Source organism: Pantherophis guttatus, chromosome 17 (assembly GCF_059756535.1).
Source record: "Pantherophis guttatus breed Tessera chromosome 17, ASM5975653v1, whole genome shotgun sequence".
Classification (NCBI taxonomy): domain Eukaryota; kingdom Metazoa; phylum Chordata; class Lepidosauria; order Squamata; family Colubridae; genus Pantherophis; species Pantherophis guttatus.
In genome coordinates, this window is record NC_142079.1 from 8,569,069 (window position 1) to 8,595,956 (window position 26,888).

Below are 26,888 nucleotides of genomic sequence, written 5' to 3' on the forward strand. Positions count from 1 at the left end.
GCCCTGAGTCTCCGGAGAAGGGCGGCATATAAATCAAAATTAAAAAAAAAAATGGGGAGAAGATTTGGGACACGCCATGAAAACAGCATGTAAAATAATTTGACGTTGCCGAAGAGACTCGCGCTTTGTTGAGGGTTGCTAAATTAGATGCCCATAGACGAGTTTAAAATGGATTTTGTTTGTATTAAATCAATCTTGACACATATTTGAGCACCGTGTCTCTAATTTCATGAAACAAAACCATCTACTTACCCAGTGTGGAAGGTAACAGATGCCTTCATCAGCCACAAATTCCAGCACGCCGCAATGAGTCATCCGGTCCGAATTTTTATTCGTCAATTTAAACAACATCGGGTAGGTAATATTAAGCCGACCTGGTGGAAACAAGTAGAGAGGAAATCTACAAAGTTCATTATATCCAAGGAGACAATTCTTGACCTTGCAGAAAATCGCTAGGACAGCTAACGCCATCGGTTAGTTAGTGTTACTAAGAGGGTGGTTTTTTTTTAATTTGCTTAAACTTAATTGCTCTCCTCCCTATCCCATTTCCCTCCCCCAAAGATGTCTTTGAGACCGTAGGTTGGCAGAGAGAACCTATCTTTGGGTAAAAATTGAATTCAATTTTTTATCAAAATTTAATTTCTAAGATTAATTTTTGCACTTTTTAAAATTTCATCAGTTATATTACATCGTACGCTGCCCAGAACCTCTCTTTGAGGGAGACGGGTGGTTTAGAAACATGATAAATAGATAGATAGATAGATAGATAGATAGATAGATAGATAGATAGATAGATAGAGAGATAGAGAGAGAGAGAGAGACAGACAGACAGACAGACAGACAGACAGACAGATATAGATAGATGATAAATGAGATAGATAGATACATTAATAGATAGATAGATAAATAGATAGATAGACAGACAGACATAGATAGATGATAGATTAGATAAATGATAGATGAGATAGATAGATAGATAGATAGATAGATAGATAGATAGATGATAGATAGATGAGATAGATAGATAGAAAGAAAGAAGGATGGATGGATACTAGATAGATAGATAGATACCAGATAGATAGATAGATAGATAGATAGATGATAGATAGATAGATAGATGAGAAGAAAGAAAGAAAGAAAGAAAGAAAGAAAGAAAGAAAGAAAGAAAGAAAGAAAGAAAGGAAGATGGATGGATGGATGGATGGATGGATACTAGATAGATAGATGATAGATAGATAGATAGATAGATAGATAGATAGATAGATAGATAGATAGATAGAGCTAGATAGATAGATGAGATAGAAAGATAGATAGATAAGATAGATGCTGCCAAACCAATAATTTTGGGCAAAGAGTAGGACAACAGTGCTTTAAAGAAATAGATGTGCAGTAATAGAATATCAAGCATGAAAACACATTAAATATACACAACTTACTGAGTTGATCCAAGGCAGAGGGTGGCATAATTACTGCAGGAAAAAGACAAAAACAATTTGTGAAAAATGTCAGGAAAAACAGACACCTGCTGGCAACAATAACAACAACAACAACAACAAAGCAATTCTAGGACATTTAAACCACAGACTTCAACCATTTCGCCAATATTGAAGGTACCAAAGTAGTGTTTTTCAATTTAAAATCTTTTCTGGGATTGTCAGGATTGTACAGGTAGTCCTCTACTTACAACAGTTCACTTAGCGACCGTTCAAAGTTACAACCGCACTGCAAAAAGTTACCGTATTTTTCAGAGTATAAGACACACCTTTTTCCCTCGTAAAAGAGGCTGAAAGTTTGGATGCGTCTTATACTCCGAACGTAACCCTGCACACGCGGTGCCCAAAATGGCTACCGGGAAGCATCTGAATTTAAATCACGTGGACATGGGGATGCTGCAGTGGTCGCAAGTGCGGGCCTGGGGTATTTGCAGGATCACCTCCTACCGGCCTCCCACCGCCCAGTGCGCTCACATAGGGCTGCCCTCCTCCGGGTCCCCTCAGTTAGACAATGTCGGCTGGCGGTCCCCAGGATGAGGGCGTTCTCTGTGGCCGCACCGACCCTCTGGAATGGGTTACCCACCGAGCTCCGGACGGCCCCCGACCTTCCGCGCCGACCTAAAGACATGGCTCTCCCACCAACTTCCCTGATCTGCCGCGGATTTTAATTTGGGTATTTGGGGATTTTAAATTTGGTTTTAATATTATCTAATTTTTACTTATTGTCGGGTTTTTCTACCGGAGAAGGGCGGTATATAAATCTGACAAAATAAATAAAATAAATAAATGTCCATAATCCACTTTTTTCAGTGTCGTTGTAACTTCAAACGGTCATGAAATGAAATACCCAGATTCTATTATGTGGGATATCAGCTGCTATGAGTTGTTTAGGTCAAGACATAAATATGAGGCTCCCTATATGAGGTAACCAGGTAAAACAGGATGTTCCCACAGGACAACAACTAAGGGACACGCCCAGTCAGTTGGCAAACAGGTATAGGAAGCACAACACTCGTGAAGAAATGATGACTCTTTTAACCAGAGCACGAGACCAGGTTATCTAAACACATTAAAAGAGATAAATCACATTTCTAGCAAACACCGGCCTGTAAACAGATTTACAAGCTTTGGCGGCTGTATTGAGTACAAGCTGATCTGGTCCATTTTTTTTTTATGAAAAAAAAGCAAATTTAAAGCAAGGGAAGATAAGAGTTATTAATGATTCATAGCCATGTTGTCTCCAGCTTATTTTTTTTTAAAAAAGATTGGAAGCACTTGAGTTCTTTCCATAGCCGCTTGTGAAGAAAATCGTTAGAAATCAACTCTGAGAGGCTTGGAAAATAAAGCGCTTTTTAAAAAAAAACCCGAAGAGGAGCTCGATAAATAATGCAGGGCTATATTTCTTAAGTTCATCAGGCAGGTTTCCTGTGAAAGATGGTTCCAGAATAAAAGTGGGCTTATCCTCAGTGGTGAAATCCGAATTTTTTTTATGACCGGTTCTGTGGGCGTGGCTTAGTGGGCGTGGTGCAGCTTGGTGGGCGTGGCAGGGGAAGGATACTGCAAAATCTCCATTCCCACCCCACTCCAGGGGATGGATATTGCAAATTCCCCATTCCCTCCCCACTCCAGGGGAAGGATACTGCAAAATCCCCATTCCCTCCCCACTCAAGGGGGAAGGATACTGCAAAATCCCCATTCTCTCTCCACTCCCGGGGAAGGGATATTGCAAAATCTCCATTCCCTCCCCACTCCTGGGGGAGGGATATTGCAAAATCCCCATTCCCTCCCCACTCCAGAAGGATACTGCAAAATCCCCATTCCCACCCCACTACAGAGGAAGGATATTGCGAAATCCCTATTCCCTCCCCACTCAAGGGGGAAGGATATTGCAAAATCTCCATTCCCTCCCCACTCCAGGGGGAAGGATACTGCAAAATCCCCATTCCCACCCCACTCCAGGGGAAGGGTACTGCAAAATCCCCATTCCCACCTCACTCCAGAGGAAGGATACTGCAAAATCCTTATTCACTCCCCACTCCTGGAGGAAGGATATTGCAAAATCCCCATTCCCACCCACTCTGGGGCCAGCCAGAGGTGTTATTTGCCGTTTCTCCAAACTATTCAAACTTTCTGCTACCGGTTCTCCGAACGGCTCAAACTTTCTGCTACCGGTTCTCCAGAACCTGTCAGAACCTGCTGGATTTCACCCCTGCTTATCCTCCTCTTCCTCCTCCTCTCCCCCCATCACCTATGGGCCAAAATCATTGCTATTTCAGCCTGCCAGAGAGGGAAGTTACAGTAAATCAAATTGAAAAGAAAGCCAAACAGCGCATACTTTTCCCGCCCTTCTCCACATCGGATCGGTCATTAGGGCCAGCGAGCATGGAGACGGAGAAACAGCGGTATTGGGTGGAGAAACGATTCTGGAAGACGCGGGGAATGGGGTGATCAAACATGTTGAAAGAAAACTGGAGAAAAGAAGAAAAAGAAGGGGGCGTTAAGACGAGCACAATCGATTTGCCATGATCAATTCTCCTAATTTATGTTTTTAATTTATATATTTCTAAATCTTTTACAGTTGTAAGCCGCCCAGAGTTACCTCGAGGTAAGATGGGCAGCCAATAAATTTTACAAACAAGCAAACAACCCTGGGTGGGATTTATAGCCCATGAGGCTTGCCTGCAGATAGGCAATCCACCCCGCCTGCATGGGATTTGTAGTCCACCTCATCCAGATGTGGTTTGAAACCCACCCTGCCAGGATGGGATTTCTGTACCCCACAAACCCTGGGTGGTTATTTGTAGCCCATGAGGCTTGCCTGGAGATAGGCAATCCACCCCGCCTGCATGGGATTTGTAGTCCACTCCACCCAGATGTGGTTTGAAACCCACCCTGCCAGGATGGGATTTCTGTACCCCACAAACCCTGGGTGGGATTTGTAGCCCATGAGGCCTGCCTGGAGATAGGCAGTCCACCCCGCCCACATGGGATTTGTAGTCCACCCCACCCAGATGTGGTTTGAAACCCACCTTGCCAGGATGGGATTTCTGTACCCCACAAACCCTGGGTGGGATATGTAGCCCATGAGGCCTGCCTGGAGATAGGCAATCCACCCCGCCCACATGGGATTTGTAGTCCATCCCGTGTCAGCTTTCAGCCAGCCAAGCTCCTTCCCGGCCAGATGAGTCTGCATTTTCCCTCCCTGCCAACATCTGGCCCTCCCTCGACCTCTGGATGGGGAGGGGGGTATCCCGAGGCCTGTACCATGGTGGCGATGCCTCCTCCGGCCTCCCCTCCCAGCCGGCCAAGGGTCCCCCCAAAAAAACCGGCAGCCGCCGAGCCTCTTCTCCGCTCTTCGCCCGGCTAGGAAGCCTCTCGCTGCGGATGGAGAGCCGCTCTTCGGCCTAGACCCAGGCCCAGGCCTCGCCACGCGGGGGTCCCCCAAATCCGGCCTTCCTGGCTGGGGAGCAAACGGGGATCGGACCCCCTTTCTCTCTTCGGATTATGGGTCACTTCTGCGGGGAAGAGCAGGCAGGAAGCTTTAGTTTAAAGGAGCCGAGAAACTACGCCTCCCAGAATGCAGTTCGCGCCATCGGTCCGTCGATGTTTTTTTTTCCGGCTGTGCGCAAACGACTCAAGCGGAACGGTAAAACTATCCTTGTTTTCCCTGCGTAGTTAACGCAGCCGAGTCTCCTTTAAGATACTCGGAATTACAGGAGCGTCCTTACGGCTTTCTTCATAAGGCGACTCTAGAGTTGTTTTTAGGGGTTTATCAACTCAGACAGAAAGCGGGGAACGTTATAGGAAAGGGAATGCCCTCATCAAAGATGGCGGCCAACCAGTTTGCCCTTACTATGCTGGCTCTGTTTTTGTTTTGCTTCTGAAAAGGGGGAAAAAAAGATGGTGGGTCACTCTCCTGGCCCAAGAGTTAGGAAGACTTGCGTTGCAACATCTACTACCGGTACTGTTTAGGCACTGCGAATAAGAATAGGAAAATGGATAGGGGATAATAATTGATTAGTGAAACTTCTTTATACAGATAGTCCTCGATTTACAACACTTCATTTAGTGACCAAAGTTACTGAAAAATTATGATTTATGATCATTTTTCAAGGACTACTGTGTAGGACTATTATACATTGTACTGTTCAGAATATAAATAACTTCTGAGCACTTTAGAAGGCATAAAAGTGTAGAAACAAAAAGAGAAGTTTGTTTATTTATTTATTAAGGACAGAAGTCTTAACCTAAAAGAAGTCTGCCTGCCCCAAAACGAAATTAAATTTTTTTTAAAAAAAAAATTCCTGTCCTAATGTCCCTTTTGGTATCCTTTTCATGTATTCAAATTATGTTTATACTTTTATCTGTTATACATGCTTGACAAATAAATAAATAAATCTATTTCTTTCTATGTATCCTGATTTAATTATTTCAAGCCTTGGAAAAGAACGGGACCCCCACCCTGCGATTATCTATATAAGCATCCTACCGTATTTCCACCCTCTTCGCCCCGCACGTATGGAATGATGCTTTTTTTTTTTTTTTTTTGAGAGCCGGAAGTCTCTCTCTGAAACTATAAAGACCGTATCCCCCTTTTCTCTCCTCGTCTTTCAGACGGGTGAAGAAGAGGGCGGGACTGAGAAAGGTATGATCCCGCCTATCCAGAACGTCAGAGCGATATCCTCGGCCTCCGATTGGTCTCTTTCCGGAGCGTCCCAACCAATGAGGGGAAGGCGCTGCTTTGGCGCCTTTCTTGAAGCGGGTCTTTCTTCTCGCCCTCCGCCGCCATTGTTGTTTTCGCGGCCGGTCATGTTCCTGACAGACTTTCGGAAGGAGTTTTACGAGGTGGTCGTGGGCCAGGTGAGGGGGAGGCTGGAGCCTCTCGGGGTCAGCAGGAGGAGGAGGATTGAGGACGACGGCTGAGGAGCATGGGGCTTGTAGTCCGCGGCGTTGAGAATGACCAATGAGCCTACCCGGTCGGGCTGTTGTGCAAGCTTAACACTGCTGAGGGGACAGGGTGGCGGGGGTGGGGGGGATAAAGGAGCGGAGTTGGGCCTGGCCAGATTCTGAGGGTTTTTCCCCTTGAAAGAGGGGGCGAGCCAGCAGAGTCGTGGCTGGGGAGGATGGGCGTTGTAGTTCAGCCTGGGTGTTGTAGTCCCACCTTTCTGCCCATAGGCTGGGTTGTTGCAGAGGGTTTACAGGGTCGGGGAGGAGGCAGATGGACCTGGATGGGGATTTGTTTGGGGATGGAGGTGTCTGTGTGTGTGTGGGGTGGGGGAAATGACTGGTGGCTGTGGAGGATGGGACATGTAATCCACCATTGGGCTGCTCCAGTGTGGCTGTTGTACAGGACTCCGGTGCTGAGGCCTGGGAGGAGCTGGGCCTGGGATGAGGGTTCCCCCTTCAGGGTTTTCGGGGCTGGGGAAGATGGGTATTGTAGTCCACCCTGTAAAAGCTGTAGGCTTATCTGGTAGGGCGGTTGGATAGGCCTCCTGTCAGGGTGGTGGAGCTGGGCTTGGGGTGGGTGGGTGGTTCCCTTTCGGGTTTTAGGGACCGGTGGCTGGGGAAGATAGGCAGTGTAGTGCCTTGGGGTTAGAGAGTGGCCAGCGAGATCCCACTGGGGGAGTCAAAGCTCTGAAAGGGGAGAAAACTTTTCAGAACTGGCTTTGCGGAAGTCTAAGCAAAGCCCTTGAAACTATGGAGGTGAAGATGAAATGGACTAGATTGGAGAGGGATTCAGGGATCGGCTGCTCCTAACTAGGAAAGGCAGATAAACCAACCTGGTACAGGTAGTCCTCGTCTTACAACGGTCCACTTAGTGACCGTTTGAAGTTACAACGGCACTGAAAAATGTGATTTAGGACTGTTTTACGACCGTTGCAGCATCCCGATTGGTCAGGTGATTGACATTCAAATGCTTGACAACTTGACTCACATTTTTGACGGTTGCAGTGTCCTGGGATCATGTGATCAACTTCTGCGACCTTCTGACAAGCAAAGTCAGCGGGGAAACCAGATTTACTTAAACAACCGCATTACTTGCTTAACAAGTGTCTCCCTTAGCAAGATACATTTTGGGCTTAGTTGTGGTGATAGGCTGAGGACTCCCTGTAGTTGCTAATTGTATATATATATTTTTTACAGCGGGTGCTGCTTCTGGTAGCTTCAGACATAGATGCATTATGTGCTTGTAAAATCCTCCAGGTAAGTCTGCCCTTCAAGTGTTTTGAGTGTACAAGTGACAAAATATTGTGCAATTGGGTTAAAGAACTGTAAGTAAGCATGCAATGAATATTATTTCCAAATAAATGGATATAGTATCAGTATAAGGGACACAGTGGCTTTGTGGGTAAGACACTGAGCTTGTCGATTGAAAGGTCGGCAGTTCAGCAGTTCGAATCCCTAGCGCCGCGTAATGGGGTGAGCTCCCGTGACTTGTCCCAGCTTCTGCCAATCTAGCAGTTCGAAAGCACCTAAAAAATGCAAGTAGAAAAATAGGGACCACCTTTGGTGGGAAGGGAACAGCGTTCCGTGCGTCTTTGGCATTGAGTCATGCCGGCCACATGACCACGGAGACGTCTTCGGACAGCGCTGGCTCTTCGGCTTTGAAACAGAGATGAGCACCGCCCCCTAGAGTCGGGAACGACTAGCACATATGTGCGAGGGGAACCTTTACCTTTACCTTACTACAGTATCATTCATGCAGGGCAATGGCTGGGGGGTGAGGTAATTGAGGGAGTTTGCCTTATTTTCTAAAAAATACATGGTTTTTAGTTACAATTACCTCCAAATACGTCCCAGATGTTTCCTATAGAAAGTGCTCTCAGGATGCTCTTTTAATGATAAATGAATTAGTGTACAAATCTATAGTCATTGGATATGAGTCAAATGGCAAATAAATTTTATAAATATAAATCAAAGTTATGTCAGTGGAACAACTTTATAGAACGGGGAAAAGAAAATTATCCTTGCATGATTTTGATGATAATTATGATTTCCATGATAAAATGCCAACTTCCCTCTAGCCTATAAATCATTTATTTTAAAGATAGTAAAAATACAAAATTAGAGTGTTAAACAACATGAGCGATTACTAAAGCTCTACAATTCGAGCTTGTTTGTCTTTAAATATAATTGGTAAATGTACAGTTGCTCAAAAAACTTGCTTGGAAGCTGCTGTTGCTATGCTCAGCTAAAGTGAAGCTACAGTATTAGCCTTTGCTGTTAAATCTAGTCTTCATTTTTCTCTAGGCTTTATTCCAGTGTGATCATGTGCAATATACATTAGTCCCAGTATCTGGATGGCAAGAACTGGAAACAGCATTTCTAGAACATAAGGATCAGGTAAAGAAAAATAATAATAAATGGGACGTGTGTGTGTGTGTGTGTGTGTGTGTGTGTGTGTATGTATGTGTGTGTGTGTGTGTGTGTGTGTGTGTGTATATATATATATATATATATATATATATATATATATATATATATATATATATATATATATATATATATATATATATATATATATATATATATATATATATCCATATCCTATTATGCTAAATGGAGCTTAAATAATTAAAATTCTGATTTATTTTTTTTTAATCGGAATTTTAAAACTTTTCTTGAAGGATAATTGTATCTATTCCCAAGAGTTTAGCTACTCTGGGATATATATTAACAACCTTTCATGCAGATTTATTTCCACAACCTGCTTGCTTTTATTTACAGTTCAAGTATTTTGTGCTCCTAAACTGCGGGGCCAACATTGACCTCCTGGAAATCCTTCAACCCGAAGATGATACCCTGTTCTTTGTTTGCGATACTCATAGACCTATCAATGTAGTGAACATTTACAATGAGACGCAAGTAAGTTCTCCTTTTTGAGAAAAATAAAATAAAATATTGACTTCATAAATGAGGCCCAGTTTCCTGGCGTTTGTTCTTATAATGTTATATGTCCTCTACAGGATTGTGGGAATTTTTCATTTGTGGATCCTCTGCTATTATCTCAGCAATGGGGATGCTGACTTTATTATCAGTTTCTGGACATTTACAGTCACCCTTAGTCTATGTTTTGTTTAGACTCAAGACTCTCTTGTCTGGGGATGTTTTTCATTACTACCACTACTGTTAATCTTCTCATCTTCTTATCGTTCCCATCACCCATCTCCTCCCACTTATGACTGTAACTTTGTTGCTTGTATCCTTACGATTTATATTGATATTGATTGTTTCCTGATTGCTTATTTGTACCCTATGACTATCATTAGGTGTTGTACCTTACAATTCTTGATGAACATATCTTTTCTTTTATGTACTCTGAGAGCATATGCACCAAAGACAAATTCCTTCTGTGTCCAATCACACTTGGCCAATAAAAAATTCTATTCTATTCTATTCTATTCTATTCTATTCTATTCTATTCTATTCTATTCTATTCTACAGGTAATCCTCAATTTATGACCACAATCGAATCTACAATTTATGGTGCCAAGTGAGATATTTGTTAAGAGAATTTTGCCCCATTTTATCATCTTTCTTGCCACAGTTGTTAAGTGAATCACGGCAGTTGATAAGCTAGTAACACAGTTGTTGTTAAGTGAATCTGTCTTCCCCATTGATTTTGCTTGAAAAAGGGGATCACATGATTTTGGGATACAGCAACGGTCCTAAGTATGAGTCAGTTGCCAAGCATCTGAATTTTGATCACGTGATGGTGGGGATGCTGCAAAAGTCATAGCTGTGAAAAATGGTCATAAGTCACAGTCCCGTTGTAACTTTGAACAGTCACAAAATGAACTGTTGTAAGTTGAGGACTACCAATATTAGGTAGGTTCACCACCTTCAAGTGGTTAAAAGATGATAAAGATGGAATACCAGTGATCAGTTTGCCAATGTAATGGCAACCATGCAATTGGAGGAAAGATAGAGATGAAATTTTGTAATGCAAATTTTAAACTGGCACTGATGATGTTACCTAGTGAGGGTAATGAAACGTCTGCAAGAAAACAGGCAAGCTCAGAGAGTACCAAGGACCCCTCACAAATGTTAAATTTAATATAATGTAAAATATTTTACTATGTGGTCTAAAATTGTCCATAATGTATGACAAATTCCTGTCTTTCACCAAGATCATTACTGGGTTTTTACAGTTTTATTTAAATTTTTCTAGGTCAAACTCTTGGTCAAGCAAGATGATGACCTCGAGATTCCTGCCTATGATGATATTTTCAGGGATGAGGAGGAGGAAGAGGAGGATTCTGGGAATGAAAGCGCTGGATCAGAGCCTGCAGGAAAACGTAGACGATTTGAAGAGGTTAGATTTGAGCAAGTTAAAATGGCATTTTAAAGGAAAGTCATAGATTAAGGTTATTTAACAGTGTCTGTACTAAGAAAAAGAAGACGCAACAAAGTATACGAGTCTCTTTCAGGGAGTAAAAGTGATTTTTAAAAATATTTTGGTTCATGGCTATTTTGTATCGTTTGAAACCAACTCAAGTTGTAATTGTTACCTTTTAAGGAATGTGTTGTTGTTTTTAAGTTAATTGTTTCATTGTCAAATGTTACACTTGTCAACATTGAATCAATTATATTTATTTTTAGGATCATTGTTTATTGTAATCTCTCCATAGGAAGTGATAGAAAGAACAATGAAAAGACGCGAAAGAAGAGAGTGGGAGGCACGCAGGTACGTGACCCAAGCTATCTGCATACTGGATACCGGTATTTCTCTTTATGATCATAGCAGAAAAAACTGTTGCTGATTTCTCTCCCCCCCACCCCTCCCACCTTTTTTTAAAATTTTATTTTATTTAGGCAAGAAATTCTTTTTGACTACGAACAGTACGAATATCACGGGACATCAGTACGTATTGAATCTCCTTCACAGTATGATTCTTTACTCTTTTAAGGAAAGGGGTTATTGCATGATAAAGTTTCTTAATTTCTAGAAAACTAACTTAAAGGTTTTGTATCTTCTATGCAAATCCACCTGGTTTTTGAAGTTCCTTTTTTTTTTTTGTAAAAACTTTTTTATTGTTTTATACACAAACAAACACATAATACATCAGTCGTTCCGTGTGTCATCTCGGTGTTTCTTCGGTGACTTCTTGTTACTCCTCTTTTCTTCCTTTTTTACAACATCCTTCTCACAACACAATATTTTTATTATATCATTCTCTTATTTAATTATTAAATTATATCTATTTTCTAACCAATGATAGAATTGTCCCCATATCTTAAAATATTCTGTATCTTCTCTTTCTTTGATTTTCAAAGTTAATCTATTCATTTCTGCACAATCTAAAAAAATTTTTAATCACTTCCCCTTCCGAAGGGATTTTCTCTACTTTTCACCTTTACACAAATGGTTTTTAAAGTTCCTATACGGGTAGTCCTCAACTTAAAATAGTTCATGTAGGGACCGTTCGAAGTTACGACAGCACTGAAAACCATTTTGCACACTAACGACCGTTGCAGCATTCCCATGGTCATGTGATCAAAATTTGGGAGCTTTGGCAACTGAATCGTGTTTATGACCGTTGCAGTGTCCAGGGGGTCATGTGATCCCCCTTTTGTGACCTTCTGACAAGCAGAGTTAATGGGGAAGCCGGATTCACGTAACCCGTGTGACTAACTTAACAACCGCAGTGATTCATTTAACAACTGTGGCAAGAAAGGTCCTAACATGGGGCAAAATTCACTTAATAACGTCTTGTTCAGAATCATAAATGCTGAGCTCAATTGTGGTTGTAAGTTGAGGACTACCTATAATCCCCAAACCCTGCCAGCTTTTAAATTAAAAATGTTAACCTGTTGGTTCAGGTTCTATTCTTATTACCGTCTTTCCCCAAAAATAAGACCCCGTCTTATATTTTTTGAACCTCAAAATAAGCGCTTGGCCTTATTTTCAGGGAGGTCTTATTATTTTGGGGCACGTGGAGCAAGACAGGACTCCTCTTGCCATCTTACCTGATTTCCAGCTCTGTCTCCCTAAACCTAACCAGATGAAATGGTGGGGACCGGCTATGCATGCATTTAAATATTTTCGGGGCGGGTTTATTTTCAGGAGGGCCTTATTTTAGCGTATGCACTCAAAAGCCCGATTGGGCTTACTATCAGGGGAGGTCTTATTTTAGGGGAAACAGGGTATGAGCAATAGAAAAAGGCGAGACTCGGATGACGTATGGTGCAGAATTTACTTTCTGGCTGTGGAAGATTTGCTTTCTTGGCAGTTCCAAACAGTTTCTCTTTACGCTGATCACTTCATCAATTCTTCCTTTACAGTCTGCCATGGTGGTATTTGATTTGGCATGGATAATGTCCAAAGACTTGAACGATATGCTGTGGTAGGTAGTCTTGTTTCTGATGTTGCTAATTTTTTTTTTTTTTGATTTATATGCCGCCCTTCTCCGGAGACTCAGGGCAGCTTACAATGCGTTAAGCAATAGCCTTCATACTTTTGTATATTTTATACAAAGTCATCTTATTGCCTCCATAATCTGGGTCCTCATTTTATCTACCTTAGAAAGGATGGAAGGCTGAGCCTGGTGAGATTTGAACTTGCAGTAATTGCAGGCAGCTGATGTTAATAACAGCACTGTTAATAACAGTGCTTTAGTCTGCTGCGCCACCAGGCTCAATTGTCCCAAAGGTGCTTTTTTTCAAGAGGCAACTGGATTTTCTGTTGTTTTTTCTTTGAAGACTTTTCGCTTCTCATCCAAGAAGCTTCTTCAGCTCTTGACTGGATGGTGGAAAGGATTTATATTCCTTGAATATAGAACGTAATTGTGTCCCAGAGTCATGTGATCAGTGTGTGTGTGTGTGTGGTCCCATGACCTTGGGACAGAGCAAGGGTCATAAGTATGAACCGCTTGCCAAGCACCTGAATTTTGATCACGTGATCATAGAGATGCTGCGAAGATCATAACTGAAAAACAATCCTAAATCACTTTTTCCAGTACCGTTGTAACTTTGAACGGTCACTAAATGAGAATGGTCAAATAAGTCAAGGACTTCCTGTACAGGAAAAAAGGAAGCAGTGCAAGTCTCGATTCTTTTTCTTTTTTTAAGGTGGGCTGTTGTTGGACTAACAGACCAGTGGATCCAAGACAGAATCACTCAGTAAGTGAAAAGTTGACACCTCCTTTAAATCATTTGCTCCTCCCATGAATTCCATGATGTTTCTTGAGCCAAGAATTTGTTCAGCATGGGACCAAAATCTTTCCAAAATAAACGCTTTCCTTAACATTTTCCCAGAAAACATTTTTCATTTCCTGAGCTTCGAGGTAGAAAAAGAGGCGAGGGAGCTGCTATTCCCATCAATCAATAACATGTTGCCTTTATTTTTTTTTTTTAATGGAAGAATGAAGTATGTGACGGATGTCGGGACTCTCCAGCGTCACGTCACTCGGCATAATCATCGCAACGGGGATGAAGATAACTCCCTTTCTATCGACTGCATGAGAATCGCCTTCGAGTATGAGTATCCTTCCAAAGGGTGATGGAAATTGTTCAGGGCTTCAGCTGCAACTTGACACAAATTGAATTTCCAATGTAAAGTCAATGGCCCAGATTGTGATGGGGGCTGCGTCTCCCACCCCCGATCTCGCAGCTTCTGAGTGTGTGACTTTGCGTCTTCTGTCTTTCGGTCCACCTTTTCTCTGTTGTTCCAGTTTCCAAATCGAGTCCTGGTTTTTAAGCAGTATTTGACTCAGAGTCCCTTGGTTCCAACATCATTACTACCATGTTTCCCCGAAAATAAGACGGACTTATTTTCTTTTGACCCCGCCCCAAATAAGGGCTTGGCCTTATTATTGGGAGGGTTTCTTATTATTTTGGGGGTTCAGGAGGCGGCAAGCATGGGACTGGATGTCCTGTCGCTGCTGTCGCCTCCCCTCCCTGTTCTTTGCGCCAGCCGAGCGGCCCAACACGTCCCACCCCAATGGCAACAGCTGCTTCCCTTCCCCACCATCTTTTTATCAAGAGGGGTGGCAGGTGGGGCGGGGGAGAAGTGAGATGCATGGAGCGAGACGTGGCTCCCCTTGCCGTCTCTTCCCTCCCCCCCTCTCCAGGCATGACAGGGCTCCTGCACCTCGCTTAGCCACCCGCCCCCTTTAGGGATGCAATTTGGGGGTGGAAGGTAGGGCAGGTGAGAAGCGGGACATGCGTCTTACCTTTCCAGCTCCGTTGCATTCCTCACCGTTGGGTCCAGGGAAACACGCTGTAAAAGAAAGCCTTCTCGCGAGTTCAATCAAACTTCTCGAACTCGCGAGGTTTTCTTTTACATTGTGTTTCCCTAGACAGAACGGTGAGGAAAGTTCCACTTCTAGGCCACCACACCACTCTGATCCCAATCACAATTATTCACCCTTAATTCTTGATGGCCTCAGCTTGTGCCTTGCACTTTATCAGCATTGGTCTCTCTACGAAAGTCTGTGCAATACTTGTTACACGTCTGCCAGCTTCAAGCTTTGGTCTGTTCAAGGCCAGAAGAGGCTGCAAGAATTCTTGGCTGACATGGGGTGAGTTAATTAATTGGGTTTTATTGCTGGGTCGCTTCTGACTAACAAGGTTCTTTAGTCAGCTCCATAGATTTTCAATTGGGTTAAGGATTGGGCTATTCCCAGGCCATTCCAGCAGTGGAATAGGATTATCTTGAAACTCAAAAAAAAAAAAAAAGTGGTGTTATTAGTCATGAAACCTCAAAAATACACTTTTCCCAAAAAGTTTCCACAATTTTGGCCACTATTGTAGAGTAGGTCTCCTTGACAACTTTAAGACTTGTGGACTTCAACTCCTCATGGTTGGGAGTTGAAGTTCACAAGTCTTAAAAGTTGCCAAGACCCATGAACCAGAGTTGAAAATAAAGTCAGCTTGCTATCACTTGGTTAGCCAGAGCCTCTGTTATTTCACAACCTCTGCATGTAGAAGATTCTAGGTTCAAATCCAACATTTCTTTTAGCAATTAGGAAGACATTTTTTTTTTGCAAAACTCCTACCATTGGTCAGCAGAAAATACAGAGACGAGTAAAATAGAGTAGAATAGAATAGAATTCTTTATTGGCCAAGCGTGATTGGACACACAAGGAATTTGTCTTTGGTGCATACGCTCTCAGTGTACATAAAAGAAAAGATACCTTCATCAAGAATCGTAAGGTACAACACTTAATGATAGTCATAGGGTACAAATAAGCAATCAGGAACAATATCAATATAAATCGTAAGCAACGAAGTTACAGCCATACAGTCATAAGTTACTAATAAGCAATCAAATCATACTAGGAAACAATAAAAACAATATAAGTTGTAAAGATACAAACAACATGGTTATAGCCATAAGTGGGAAGAGATAGGTACTAGAAAGAATGAGAAGAAGAGTAGTTATATAGTCTTAGCAATTAATTTGACAGTTGTGGGAATTAGTTGTTTAAAGTTTTCAATGTTCAATAAAAGGCCTCATTCTTAGAAACTAGCAATACAGGTGTAGTCCTTGACATACTGTGACAATTGAGCCCAAAATTTCTGTTGCTAAAAGAGCCTTGGTAGTACTAGGGTTTAAGGCACCCTGTTATTAAGCTGCTTAAGACCAGCTGCCTGCAATTACTGCAGGGTTCGAATCTCGCCAAGGCTCAAGGTTGACTCAGCCTTCCATCCTTTCTAAGGTAGGTGAAATGAGGACCCAGTTTGTGGGGGCAATAAGCTGACTTTGTATAAATATACAAAAGGATGAAGGCTATTGTTGAGCACATTGTAAGCCGCCCTGAGTCTTCGGAGAAGGGCGGCATATAAATCAAATTAAAAAAAAAAAAAAAAAGACATTGGTTAAGTGAGTTTTGCCTCATTTTACAACCTTTCTTGCCCCAGTTGTTAAAGTGAACCACTGCAGTTAGTAACCCGGTTGTTAAGTGAATCTGGCTTCCCCAATGACTTTGCTTGTCAGAAGGTTACAAAAAGAATTACATGATTCTGGGACACTGCAACTGTCATAGATATGAGTCAGCTGCCAAGCGTTTGAATCTTGATCATGTGACCATAAGGAGGCTGCAATTGTAAGCATGAAAAAGGGTCATACATAATTTTTTTCAGTGTTGTTGTAACTGAACGGTCACTAAATGAACCATTGTAAGTCGACTAACTGTACTTAGCGGATAAGCAGGAAGAGATTGGCAGTGTCTTAGTTTGGTGTGTCGGATTAATCTTTTGGGAAGCTTTCCTGCCATCATTCCCCAGATACTTAATTCCTTATTTTGTGTTTTAAAGGTTGCCTTTAAAGCAAGTCAAACAGAAATTTAATTCCATGGACATGTCCTTGAAAGAGAATCTTCGGGAAATCATTGAGGAGTCTGCAAATAAGTTTGGGTAAAGATACCTTTTTTTTTTAATGATACAGAATTCTGAACTGATTTTCTTATATACCGTATTTTTCGAATGATAAGACTCTCCAGACTATAAAATGCACCTAGTTCTTGGGGAGGAAAACAAGAAAAAAAAAAATCTGCCTCTGCAGCAGTTTGCCTCCTGGCAGCAAACAGCCTGGCCAGCCTTAGCACGAGCAGCTGATTGGCAGTTGGATCTGCCTCTCGGAATACCGCCTATCAGCTGTTCCAGGCTGCGGGGATCGCCGCCACCCATCGCCGCCGCCATATGCCCTGTTTTTGGCCTCCGGCATCCTGTTTTCGGCCTGTTCCAAGTGGGGATAGGCGGTGGCGATCCCCGCAACCTGGAACAGCTGATAGGCGGTATTCCAGGAGGCAGATCCAACCGCCAATCAGCCGCTTGTGCTAAATCAGGCTGTGCTGAAGCTGACCACGCTGTTTGCTGCAAGGAGGCAAATTGCTGGGAGGGAGAGACGAAAGGATGGGGGCCAGCGGGCAGGCAGGGCTTCAGTAACATTTGCTGTATAAGACGCACAGACGTTTCCACCCATTTTGGGGCGGGGGGGAGTGCATCTTATACCCCGAAAAATACGGTATGTATTCATTGGTAAAATTTATAGGCCATCTTACTTCAGGGTAACTCTGGACAGCTTACAATCGTAAAAGATAAAAACTGTATAAGTTAAAAGACATAATTTAATACAAAAAGCCAAACACTACAGTTTTCCAAAGTGTGGGGTCAAGTTGTTTGAACATCTCCACTGACTCCCCCTTTTGTTTTTCAGAATGAAGGACCTGAGAGTACAAACCTTCAGTGTCCATTTTGGTTTTAAAAATAAGTTTTTAGCCGGTGACGTTGTGTATGCCACGGCGGCGTTGATGGAGAACATGGAAAAGGATGAGAGCCAAACCGATAATTTTATCAAGGCTTTGGATAGTCTTTCCAGGTAATGTACATTTTTTCCTCTTGTAATCCTAGCATTGGCAAATCTAGACAGCATACTAAAAAGCAGAAACATCACCCTGCCAACAAAAGTGCGTATAGTCAAGGCTGTGGTTTGCTCAGTTGCAATGTATAGCTGTGAAAGTTGGACCACAAGGAAGGCTGAGCGCCAAAGAATGGAGGCCTTTGAACTCTGGTGCTGGAGAAGATCCTGCGAGTCCCTTGGACTGCAAGGCGATCCAACCAGTCAGTCCTAGAGGAGATCAACCCTGACTGCTCTTTAGAAGGCCAGATCCTGAAGAGGAAACTCAAATCCTTTGGCCACCTAATGAGGAGGAAGGACTCACTGGAGAAGAGCCTAACGCTGGGAAAGATTGAGGGCAAAAGAAGAAGGGGACGGCAAAGAACGAGGTGGCTGGATGGAGTCACTGAAGCAGTCAGCATGAGCTTAAATGGACTCTGGGGGATGGTAGAGAACAGGAAGGCCAGGAGGAACGTTGTCCATGGGGTTGCGATGGGTCGGACACGACTTCACAACTAACAACAACGAATCCTAGCATATGTTCAAGAAGCCAGGTTACAAAACTGGGCAGTATTTCTCAACCCTGGCAAACTTGAAAGATGTCCAGACTTCAACTCCCAGAATTCCCCAGCCAGGCAAGCCTGGATTTTCTTTCTTTCCTTCTTTCTTTCTTTCTTTCTTTCTTTCTTTCTTTCTTTCTTTCTTTCTTTCTTTCTTTCTTTCTTTCTTTCTTTCTTTCTTTCTTTCTTTTGTAATAAGTTTTTATTTTATTTTATAGCGAACAAAAATTCCAATTTCAATTGATCAGTGTGTTGTCTGGATACAGATCATTTTAGGAAATAATAATGTTTACAACAATAGTCATTACATTAATATCAATTATATGAATATTAATAACAGTAACAATCAGGCTATTTGTTTAACCAAGTTTACGTGTCTTCCTTAGATCACTAATCCTTTCCTATATTTCCCTGTTTCTAGCTCCTCCAATCAGGTAGCCATTGATAAAATAAGTCCCAGGTCAAAAAATATTCAGTTTCTTTCTTTTTCCTTAATTGTAAGTGCTAGCTTATCCAAGCCGGGACTCTTTTTTAAAAAAATATTTGTTATTTAAATACAAATAATACAAACAATGCATATACATCTAAATACAAAAAAAGAAAGAAATTTCCCCCCCTTATTTCTTCGTCTATAACAATTAAAAGATATACAATATATTCCAGTTGTGCCCTTATCCCCTCCAAAACAACATATATTTTTGAAGTAGGTTTATTCCCTTTGTCTTCCACCAACACTGATTTTATAAAATCCCCCCATATTTCACTACAATTGTTTGCTTTGATCATCCCTTTTTTAAATTTAATTTCTGTTGTTAATTTATCATTTGTTGCCATACTCCGAATTTCATACCACTCATTTCTTTGAATATCTCAATTTCGTCTCCAATATTTAGCCAAGTTTCTTTCTTTTCCTTAATTGTAAGTGTTAGCTTATGGAAACCTGGATTCTTGAAGTTCACGGATCTTCACATTGCTACTGAAGGAAAGGGCAAAAGACCCCCTTTTTCTAAAATGGTAGCCTTTATAAAAAAATTATTATTTGCAGACATTTGTTAATGCATGAGAAGGAAGGGAAACAGCTTAGCTAGTAAAATCTTCAAAACTTGCTTGCTCAGGGTGGAAATAAGGCAACTGTGTACACAGGAAACTTGAGGTTCACAAGAACAAGGAACAGATCATTATGCTAATATATATATATATAGGTTTTGCAGACAGGTCAAAGGCAATGGTTTGAGAAAAGAGGAACTTTGGGGGTGTTGTGTACTAATTCTACAGAGGAATTATTGAGTCTGTCATCTGCACCTCCATAACTGTCTGGTTTGGTTCTGCAACCCAACAAGAGAGACAGAGACTTCAGAGGATAATTAGAACGGCAGAAAAAAACAATGGCTACCTACCTACTTTCCATTGAGGACCTGTATACTGCAGGTCAAAAAGAGGGCTGTGAAAATATCTACAGACCCCTCGCATCCTGGACATAAACTGTTTCAACTCCTACCCTCAAAACGACGCTATAGAGCACTGCGCACCAAGACAACTAGACACAAGGACAGTTTTTTCCCAAACGCCATCACTCTGCTAAACAACTAATTCCCTCAACATTATCAAACTAGTTTCTAAGAATGCATTACTATTAGTCTTCTCATCGTTCCTATCACCCATCTCCTACCACTTAGGACTGTATGACTGTAATTTGTTGCTTGTATCCTTACAATTTATATTGATTTGATTGCTTATTTGTACCCTATGACTATCATTAAGTGTTGTATCTTATGATTCTTGATGAATGTATCTTGTCTTTTTATGTACACTGAGAGCTTATGCACCAAAGACAAATTCCTTGTGTGTCCAATCACACTTGGCCAATAAAGAATTCTATTCTATTCTATTCTAATTGCTGTATGGCATGTTGTGCTACTTGTTACTGGGAATTAGGGGCAAATGTGCTAATGATTGCTAGACATTTGCAAATGCGATCTAAGCAACAATAACAAACCTTGATAAGGTCATGGGATGATCTAAGAGGGACGGGCTTAACAGCTGCACTGATTCACTTAGCAATTGTGGCGAGGGAGGTCATAAAATGGGGCAAAACTCACTTAATCAATCTCACTTAGCAACAGAAATTTTGGGCTCAATTGTGGGCATAAGTCCAGGACTACCTGCATTGCTAGTTTCTGATAATGATGCCCTTTATTGAATATCAGAAACTATTTTGCTGAGATTCAAATCACCGTCCCTGTATATTATTCTCTGCTGACCGATGGTAGGAGTTCTGCAAAATTTCGGATGTTTTCTTCCTAATTGCTCCAGAAGAGTTGGGTTTGAACCTTAGTCCTGTAGATACTATCCAGTTAACAAGCTACCAATATTGGCCACTGATGAGCCTTTGCACTAAGGGGATAGTAAGGAAACATTTCCTAAGGATCTTATGAATGACTTTCCTTCTGGGTAAAATCAATGTCTTCGTTTTGTTTCTGCTTCCAGGGGTAACCTTAACCAGTTGCTTCAAGGACTGGAGCTGGCCAAGAAGCAGCTGTGCGCCATCCAGCAGACAGTGGCCAGCTGCATCTGCACCAACCTTGTCATCAATCAGGGACCGTTCCTGTACTGCTACCTCATGGAGGTGAACATCCACTTGCACTCACTCCTTTCTCCTTTCCATTCTATATTCTGCCCCCCGCCCCCCCGGGTGTTCCTGTCTGTCTGTCCATCCATCTCTATCTATCTATCTATCTATCTATCTATCTATCTATCTATCTATCTATCTATCTATCTATCCTCTATTTACTGTATAAGTATAAGGCGCACTTTTTCTCCCCCCTAAAAGAGGGAGAGGACAAAAAAGAAATAGAAACCCAGATGACACCAGAGTAAATGGAAAAGGGGGATGGGAGGGGCGAAAAGAAAGAAGATTATAAGTAAAAATGTACAATTATGATGATAAAAGTGATAGATTGGGTAAAATTGAAAAGAAATTGAAAGTATATTTTATCAGAATATTGGAGTTGCTCTGATACCAAATAGGGAATATATTCCACAACAAAGGAGAAAGAAAGGAGAGAGGAGTAGAGGATAAGAAGAGAAGAGGGAGAGGGAGGAATGGAAGAAAGGGGAAAGGAGTAGGAGAGAAGGTGAGAAAGGGGGAAAAGAGGGGAGGAGTGGGGGGAAAGGAAGGAGAGGTAGGAAAGAGGAAGGAGAGGAGGAGGGAGAAAGGAGAGGAGAAGAGGGAGGGAAGGGAAAGAAAAGAGAAGGAGAAAAAGGTTTGTTGTGAAATGAGGGAAAAGAAAGGGTAGAAGAGCAACCCAGAATGTCATTAAAATGTCGTATTTTTATGGTTTCTTTAAGAAAAATATGTATATGTATGACCAGTTATGTATAAGAGAATGTACATTTACATTATGTGTATAAGAAATAAAAATAAAAAAGAGGGGAAATGTTGGTGCGTCTTATACACTGAATACAGCCATTTTTGGCCTCCTGAAACCCCGCCCCGCGTGTCCCGTTTTTGCCAAAAACAGACCTGTTTTTCACAAAAACAGGATGCGCAGGAGGTTTGGGAGGCCTGCAGAGTGCTCCTGGGGGCCGGGGAGGGCAAAACCTTTTTTTTTTTTTTCTGATTTTCTTCTTCGAAATCTTGGTGTGTTTTATACTCCGGTGCGTCTTATAGTCTGAAAAATACGGTATCTATCTATTATCTCTCTGTCCATCATCTATCTATTCTATTTATCATCTATCTATCCATCCATCTATCTATTTTTCTATCCAGACATCCATTTACCTAGTTATAAATATTTCTTTTTCAGGGTACCCCAGATGTGAAATTATTCTCCAGGCCAATATCCTTATGTCTGCTCACCAAGTGCCTCCTTAAATCCTTTGTTTCTTCTGTAAGTAAGCTATTAATTTACAATATGGCATCCGCCATTAGAAGCTTTATTTTTTGAAACGTGACATTTAAGACATCTTAACCAAAAATACTCCGAACAATGCCCAAACTAGATATGACTCGCACACCATAAAGTTTGCTTTAAAAACAGCATCAGGGCTTTTCTGAACACACACACAGACACACACACAAAATGTTTTGTAAAGAGGAAGTTTCCTTGAAATTGCAGACGGATTGGGTGAAAAACTAAAAATCACAGGCTTCCTGCTTGATCTCGTTTCTGTAATCCACCCCACGAATGCCTTTAAAAAGAAAATAAAAACATCCACATTAACTGTTTTAACATCTTGCCTCTTTTTGTTACGACATGCCAATGTTTGTCATGACATGCAAATAACATGAAACAAACGTCATGATTTCTGTATATGTTTGCCCCATTTGTGCAGTTACAAATACATGTCATTTTGCTGTTGTCGTAGTTGTTACAAATTCTAATTAGTATACCTGAATAGAGGTAGTCCTTAACTTATGACCATAATTCAGCCCAAAATTTGCGAAGTGAGTTTCGCCCTACTTACGACTTTTTTTGCCACATTTGTTAAGGAATCCCTGCAGTTTTTAAATTAGTAACACAGTTGTTAGCGCATCTGGCTTCCCCCATTGACTTGTCATGTCAGTAGGTCGTAAAAGGGGATCATGTGACACCCCCCACCCCCCAGGAGACTGCAACCGTCATATATATGAACCAGTTGTCAAATCATCTGAATGTAAATCACATGACCATGGGAATGCTGCAATGGTCATAAGTGTGAAAAACAGTCCTAAGTCGCTTTTTCCAATGCTGTTGTAACTTCAAATGGTCACTAAATGAATTGTTGTAAATTGAAGGCTATCTGTCTCATTATCCATCCGTCCGCTATAATCTGGTGGTAACCTTACTTGGATAAGTATTGTGGGTGGCATCTTAAAAGCATTTTAATCTTGCTCCAAACTATTTTTATGGTTGCGAGGTATGCCAATCTCTCATTTTAAAAGCAAGGGAGATTAAAAAAAAAGAATCTCAAACTTAACGACACAACAAAACTGCGACGGCAATCAGTGGAAGCAAAGTCTGTTTAAGGATGCTAAGCAGCCCCGTCTTTCTCCAGCATTTTCTTCTATCTGCAATCTTTCCCCAGATAGCTTTAATCCTCAAATTTGTCCTTCGCCTGTACTTCAAACAAAACCAGCACCCCAAACCCAGGACGTTGGTCTTAGGATTCCGCCTTTGAGCTTTCGTCTAATCCTTTTAGACTTTAAACCCCTTTTCTGATTTATTTATTTATTTATTAGACCAGAAACAAGCGCTGCAAACTTCTGCCCATGGTTATGGCGGCTCCCATGAATCTCGAGCAAGGGACGGTGATCATGGTGGGGACCCCGCCTCACACAGAAAGCTCCGACAAAAAAAAGTAAGGGCTTTGCCTAATGATTCCTAACCTACAGGAGGGTCTCTTTGATCTCAAATATTTTGGCTGTGTTGAAGATAGGCCTGTTAAGAACAACTGTTTCAGGGAACAGAATGGAACTTCTGGAATGTTACAGGATCTAACACGGAGAGAGCAGTAATAAGTGGCGAGTGAGATCAGAAACGTAGGACGTGTAGTTTGCAGGGATCTCACCAAGATACGTTTTTCTCTCTTTCTAGCTTTTTTGGGAGAGCGTTTGAAAAAGCTGCCGAAAACACCAATTCTCGGACTTTACACAACCACTTTGACATGTCTAGTGAGTAAAATTCATATATTTTACATATATTTTCCCCTATAGGATGGTACATGAAGCGCATGATGGTTAAACACGGTCACTCATGCCCTCGTCACTTCACGCCTGGACTACTGCAATGCTCTCTACATGGGGCTCCCCTTGAGGAGCACCCGGAGGCTCCAGCTGGTCCAGAATGCAGCTGCGCGGGTGGTTATGGGAGCGACGTGGCGCTCCCATGTGACCACCCTCCTGCGCGAGCTGCACTGGCTCCCGGTGGTCTTCCGGGTGCGCTTCAAGGTTTTGGTTACCACCTTTAGAGCACTCCATGGCATTGGACCGGGGTATTTACAAGACCGCCTTCTGCTACCAACAGCCTCTCACCGACCAGTACGCTCCCATAGAGAGGGGCTCCTCAGGGTGCCGTCGGCCAAACAGTGTCGACTGGCGGCCCCCAGGGGGAGAGCCTTCTCTGTGGGGGCACCTACCATATGGAACGAGCTCCCCCCAGAGATACGGAAGATCCCGGACCTGTGCACGTTTCGCCGTGCTCTCAAAACTTTTCTATTTCAGCAGGCTGGCCTGGCCTAACTCCCCTTTTTTAAATTTTTTAAATTTTTTAATTCGTGACTTTATAAATTGGGTGTTTTAATCTGTGTTTCGGCCAAAATATTTAATAATTTTAAGGGATTTTTAATATTTGTATTATCTGTATTTTATCTTGGCTGTTCACCGCCCTGAGTCCTTCGGGAGTAGGGTGGTATAGAAATTTGATTAAATAAATAAATAAATAAAACTGGAGGCTAACAGTGCCGTGATGGCGAACCTATGGCACGCATGCCCAAGGTGGCACACGGAGCCATGTCGCCTGTCATGCGTGGTGTCGCCTATTCCTCTTCCAGGTTTCTGGCGTGTATGCACAAGCAGCAATCAGCTGGCCTTTGTGCTTGCATCAGTGCCAGAAACCGGAAGAGCTGGTCTTCCATTTTCCAGCGTGAGCATGTGCACTGGCCAGCTGATCAGCGTTTGCGCATGCATGGCAGTAACCTGAAGACTTGCCAGCCGTCGCACATGCGCTCGTCGGAAACCAGAAGTACATTTTCCAGTGAGTGCTCACCAGCTGATTGGTGCATGTGCAGCAGTAACCTGAAGAAACTGCAAGTACATTCTCTGGTGCTGCATGCCCCTGGGCAACTCCTATTGCTGGTCTTGGCCCAGACGCGCGCGAAGTGCTCCCTTTTTGGCGCTTGGTGTTGCGCATGTGCGCCCTCCCTTTTCAGCGCTCGGCGCCGAAAAGGTTTGCCATCACTGATATACAGTAGTGCCTCCCTATATTTATAAATCCGCTGCTAAAGTTTGACCAGTGAGACTTTTACTTCACATTGCTGGCTAAGCCATAATGAAGACCATCAATTGCTTAGTTGCAGGCATGAAAACAATTTAGCTTAACGTTTACCACGCTCGATTAATTTCCATAGGCTGCTTTAAATTCTGAATTGATTCTTAAGAACGTAGAAGGCTATTAGGCTGTTGATTATTAGAGATCTGAAGTTTCCAATGTCTACGGAGATTTTCAGTCATCCATGTGACAGTTGTCCCAAAGGTGCTTTTTCAAAAGGCAGTGTTGTGATCTGCCAGCAGCCTGTGGAGCTGGCAGCAGAGTCGGAAAATGAGGAGGCTGGGGAGGAACATGGGCCAGTCCTGGAGTCTGGGGAAGGCTCGGACGAGGGCTCTGCATCGGAGGCAGAGAAAGGGCCATCTGGGAGGTACATGCTGCCTCCGGAGTTGGACCTTAGCGAGGCAGGAGCCTGTTCCCAGTGTGCGCATGCGCAGAGCTGCCAGAGAGCAAGAGCAGTTAAAACAAAAGGCACAACTCGGGAGTAGACCTTGGAAATGATTGGCCCCTCCCGTAAGACTTAAAAGAGGAACAAAGGCACGTGGGCCTCTGCAGGAAGCAACGTTGTTAATTCTGTGCAGTTTAAAGTCTGAAGCTCTGTTTGATTCTGGGCTCCATGTGGCTTTGCCAATTCGGTCTTTGGCAGCGTGTCAAGGGAGATAAAGGTGGGTGATTATCAGCCTTATCCCGAAGGACTCTTTACAGCTATTGGGGACTCATCTGTGAATGAACAGAATTCACAGCTGTTAAAATAAAACAGGTTTTTGGGACTACTCGTGTGTTTTACTGACTCAGGAAGCCTAGGTCAGAACAGGCAGGTGGACGTTGTTTTTCTTGGAAGATGTTTCGCTTCTCATCGAAGAAGCTTCTTCAGTTCTGAACTGAACTGTGAAGGATGGAAAGATTTAAATTATATCCCTCCTGTTATTCAGTCAGAATTGAAGAAGCTGCTTGAATGAGAAGCGAAACCTCTTCCAGAAAAAACAAAGTCCATTTGCCTTTTGAAAAAAAATGATCTTTGAGACATCCTTCAGAAGGTGCACTCAGGATAATGAATTATCCCTCTGACACTTATTTCCCTTTATTGTTTTAGTAATCGAATTGAAAATGGAAGACAGGAGCAAATTTCTCGACGCCCTTATTGTTCTTTTATCCTAATGGTAAGCTGTTGAAGGACGTTGGTTGTTTCTTTCCCACTACGGGAAAAATTTTAGAGCCACTTAACCATTTTTCACATTGTGGCATTGGCTATATTTGGAAAGGTGTTCTTTTCTTGGTAGAAGGGAACTGAGGCCTTGCCATCCGTGTGTTTTATTTTGTACATATGAATCTGTAAATACCTTGTGTCTACCAAAACTTTGCCTTAGATTTTATGCAAGCCTGTTTTAAACCACTTTTAAGAGTTTTAGTGTAACCAATGCCAGTTTTGGGCTTGGAAAAATGTAATGAAATAAATTTTTAGATTTTA

The 26,888-nt window shown here is 42.2% G+C and overlaps 2 protein-coding genes across 3 annotated transcripts in view; one reads left to right on the forward strand and one right to left on the reverse strand.

The window, feature by feature from the left end:
• The window catches only part of UFD1 (ubiquitin recognition factor in ER associated degradation 1), a 19,294-nt gene extending 13,871 nt beyond the window's left edge, over window positions 1–5,423 (reverse strand). Inside the window, exons 1-4 of the mRNA XM_087880229.1 lie at window positions 4,758–5,423; window positions 3,829–3,961; window positions 1,437–1,469; window positions 253–374 (exon numbers count right to left, since the gene is read on the reverse strand). Coding sequence (XP_087736355.1) covers window positions 253–374; window positions 1,437–1,469; window positions 3,829–3,961; window positions 4,758–4,760 — 291 coding nt within the window. The 5' untranslated portion in view covers window positions 4,761–5,423. The remainder of the gene's footprint in view (window positions 1–252; window positions 375–1,436; window positions 1,470–3,828; window positions 3,962–4,757) is intronic.
• CDC45 (cell division cycle 45) lies at window positions 5,071–26,888 on the forward strand. 2 transcript variants are annotated; one of them, XM_087880227.1, is made up of 18 exons: window positions 5,071–5,139; window positions 7,638–7,697; window positions 8,745–8,837; window positions 9,222–9,359; window positions 10,666–10,809; window positions 11,126–11,181; window positions 11,310–11,358; window positions 12,780–12,841; window positions 13,566–13,616; window positions 13,858–13,977; window positions 14,885–15,016; window positions 16,755–16,853; window positions 17,656–17,817; window positions 20,883–21,021; window positions 22,202–22,285; window positions 23,617–23,735; window positions 23,972–24,048; window positions 26,514–26,888. In XM_087880227.1, the coding sequence occupies exons 1-18, from the start codon at window positions 5,071–5,073 to the stop codon at window positions 26,576–26,578; spliced, it is 1,719 nt and encodes a 572-aa protein (XP_087736353.1). In that variant the 3' UTR covers window positions 26,579–26,888. The 2 variants fall into 2 exon arrangements, with proteins under 2 accessions (XP_087736353.1, XP_034291682.2); XM_034435791.3 differs by lacking the exon at window positions 5,071–5,139 and adding an exon at window positions 5,995–6,353.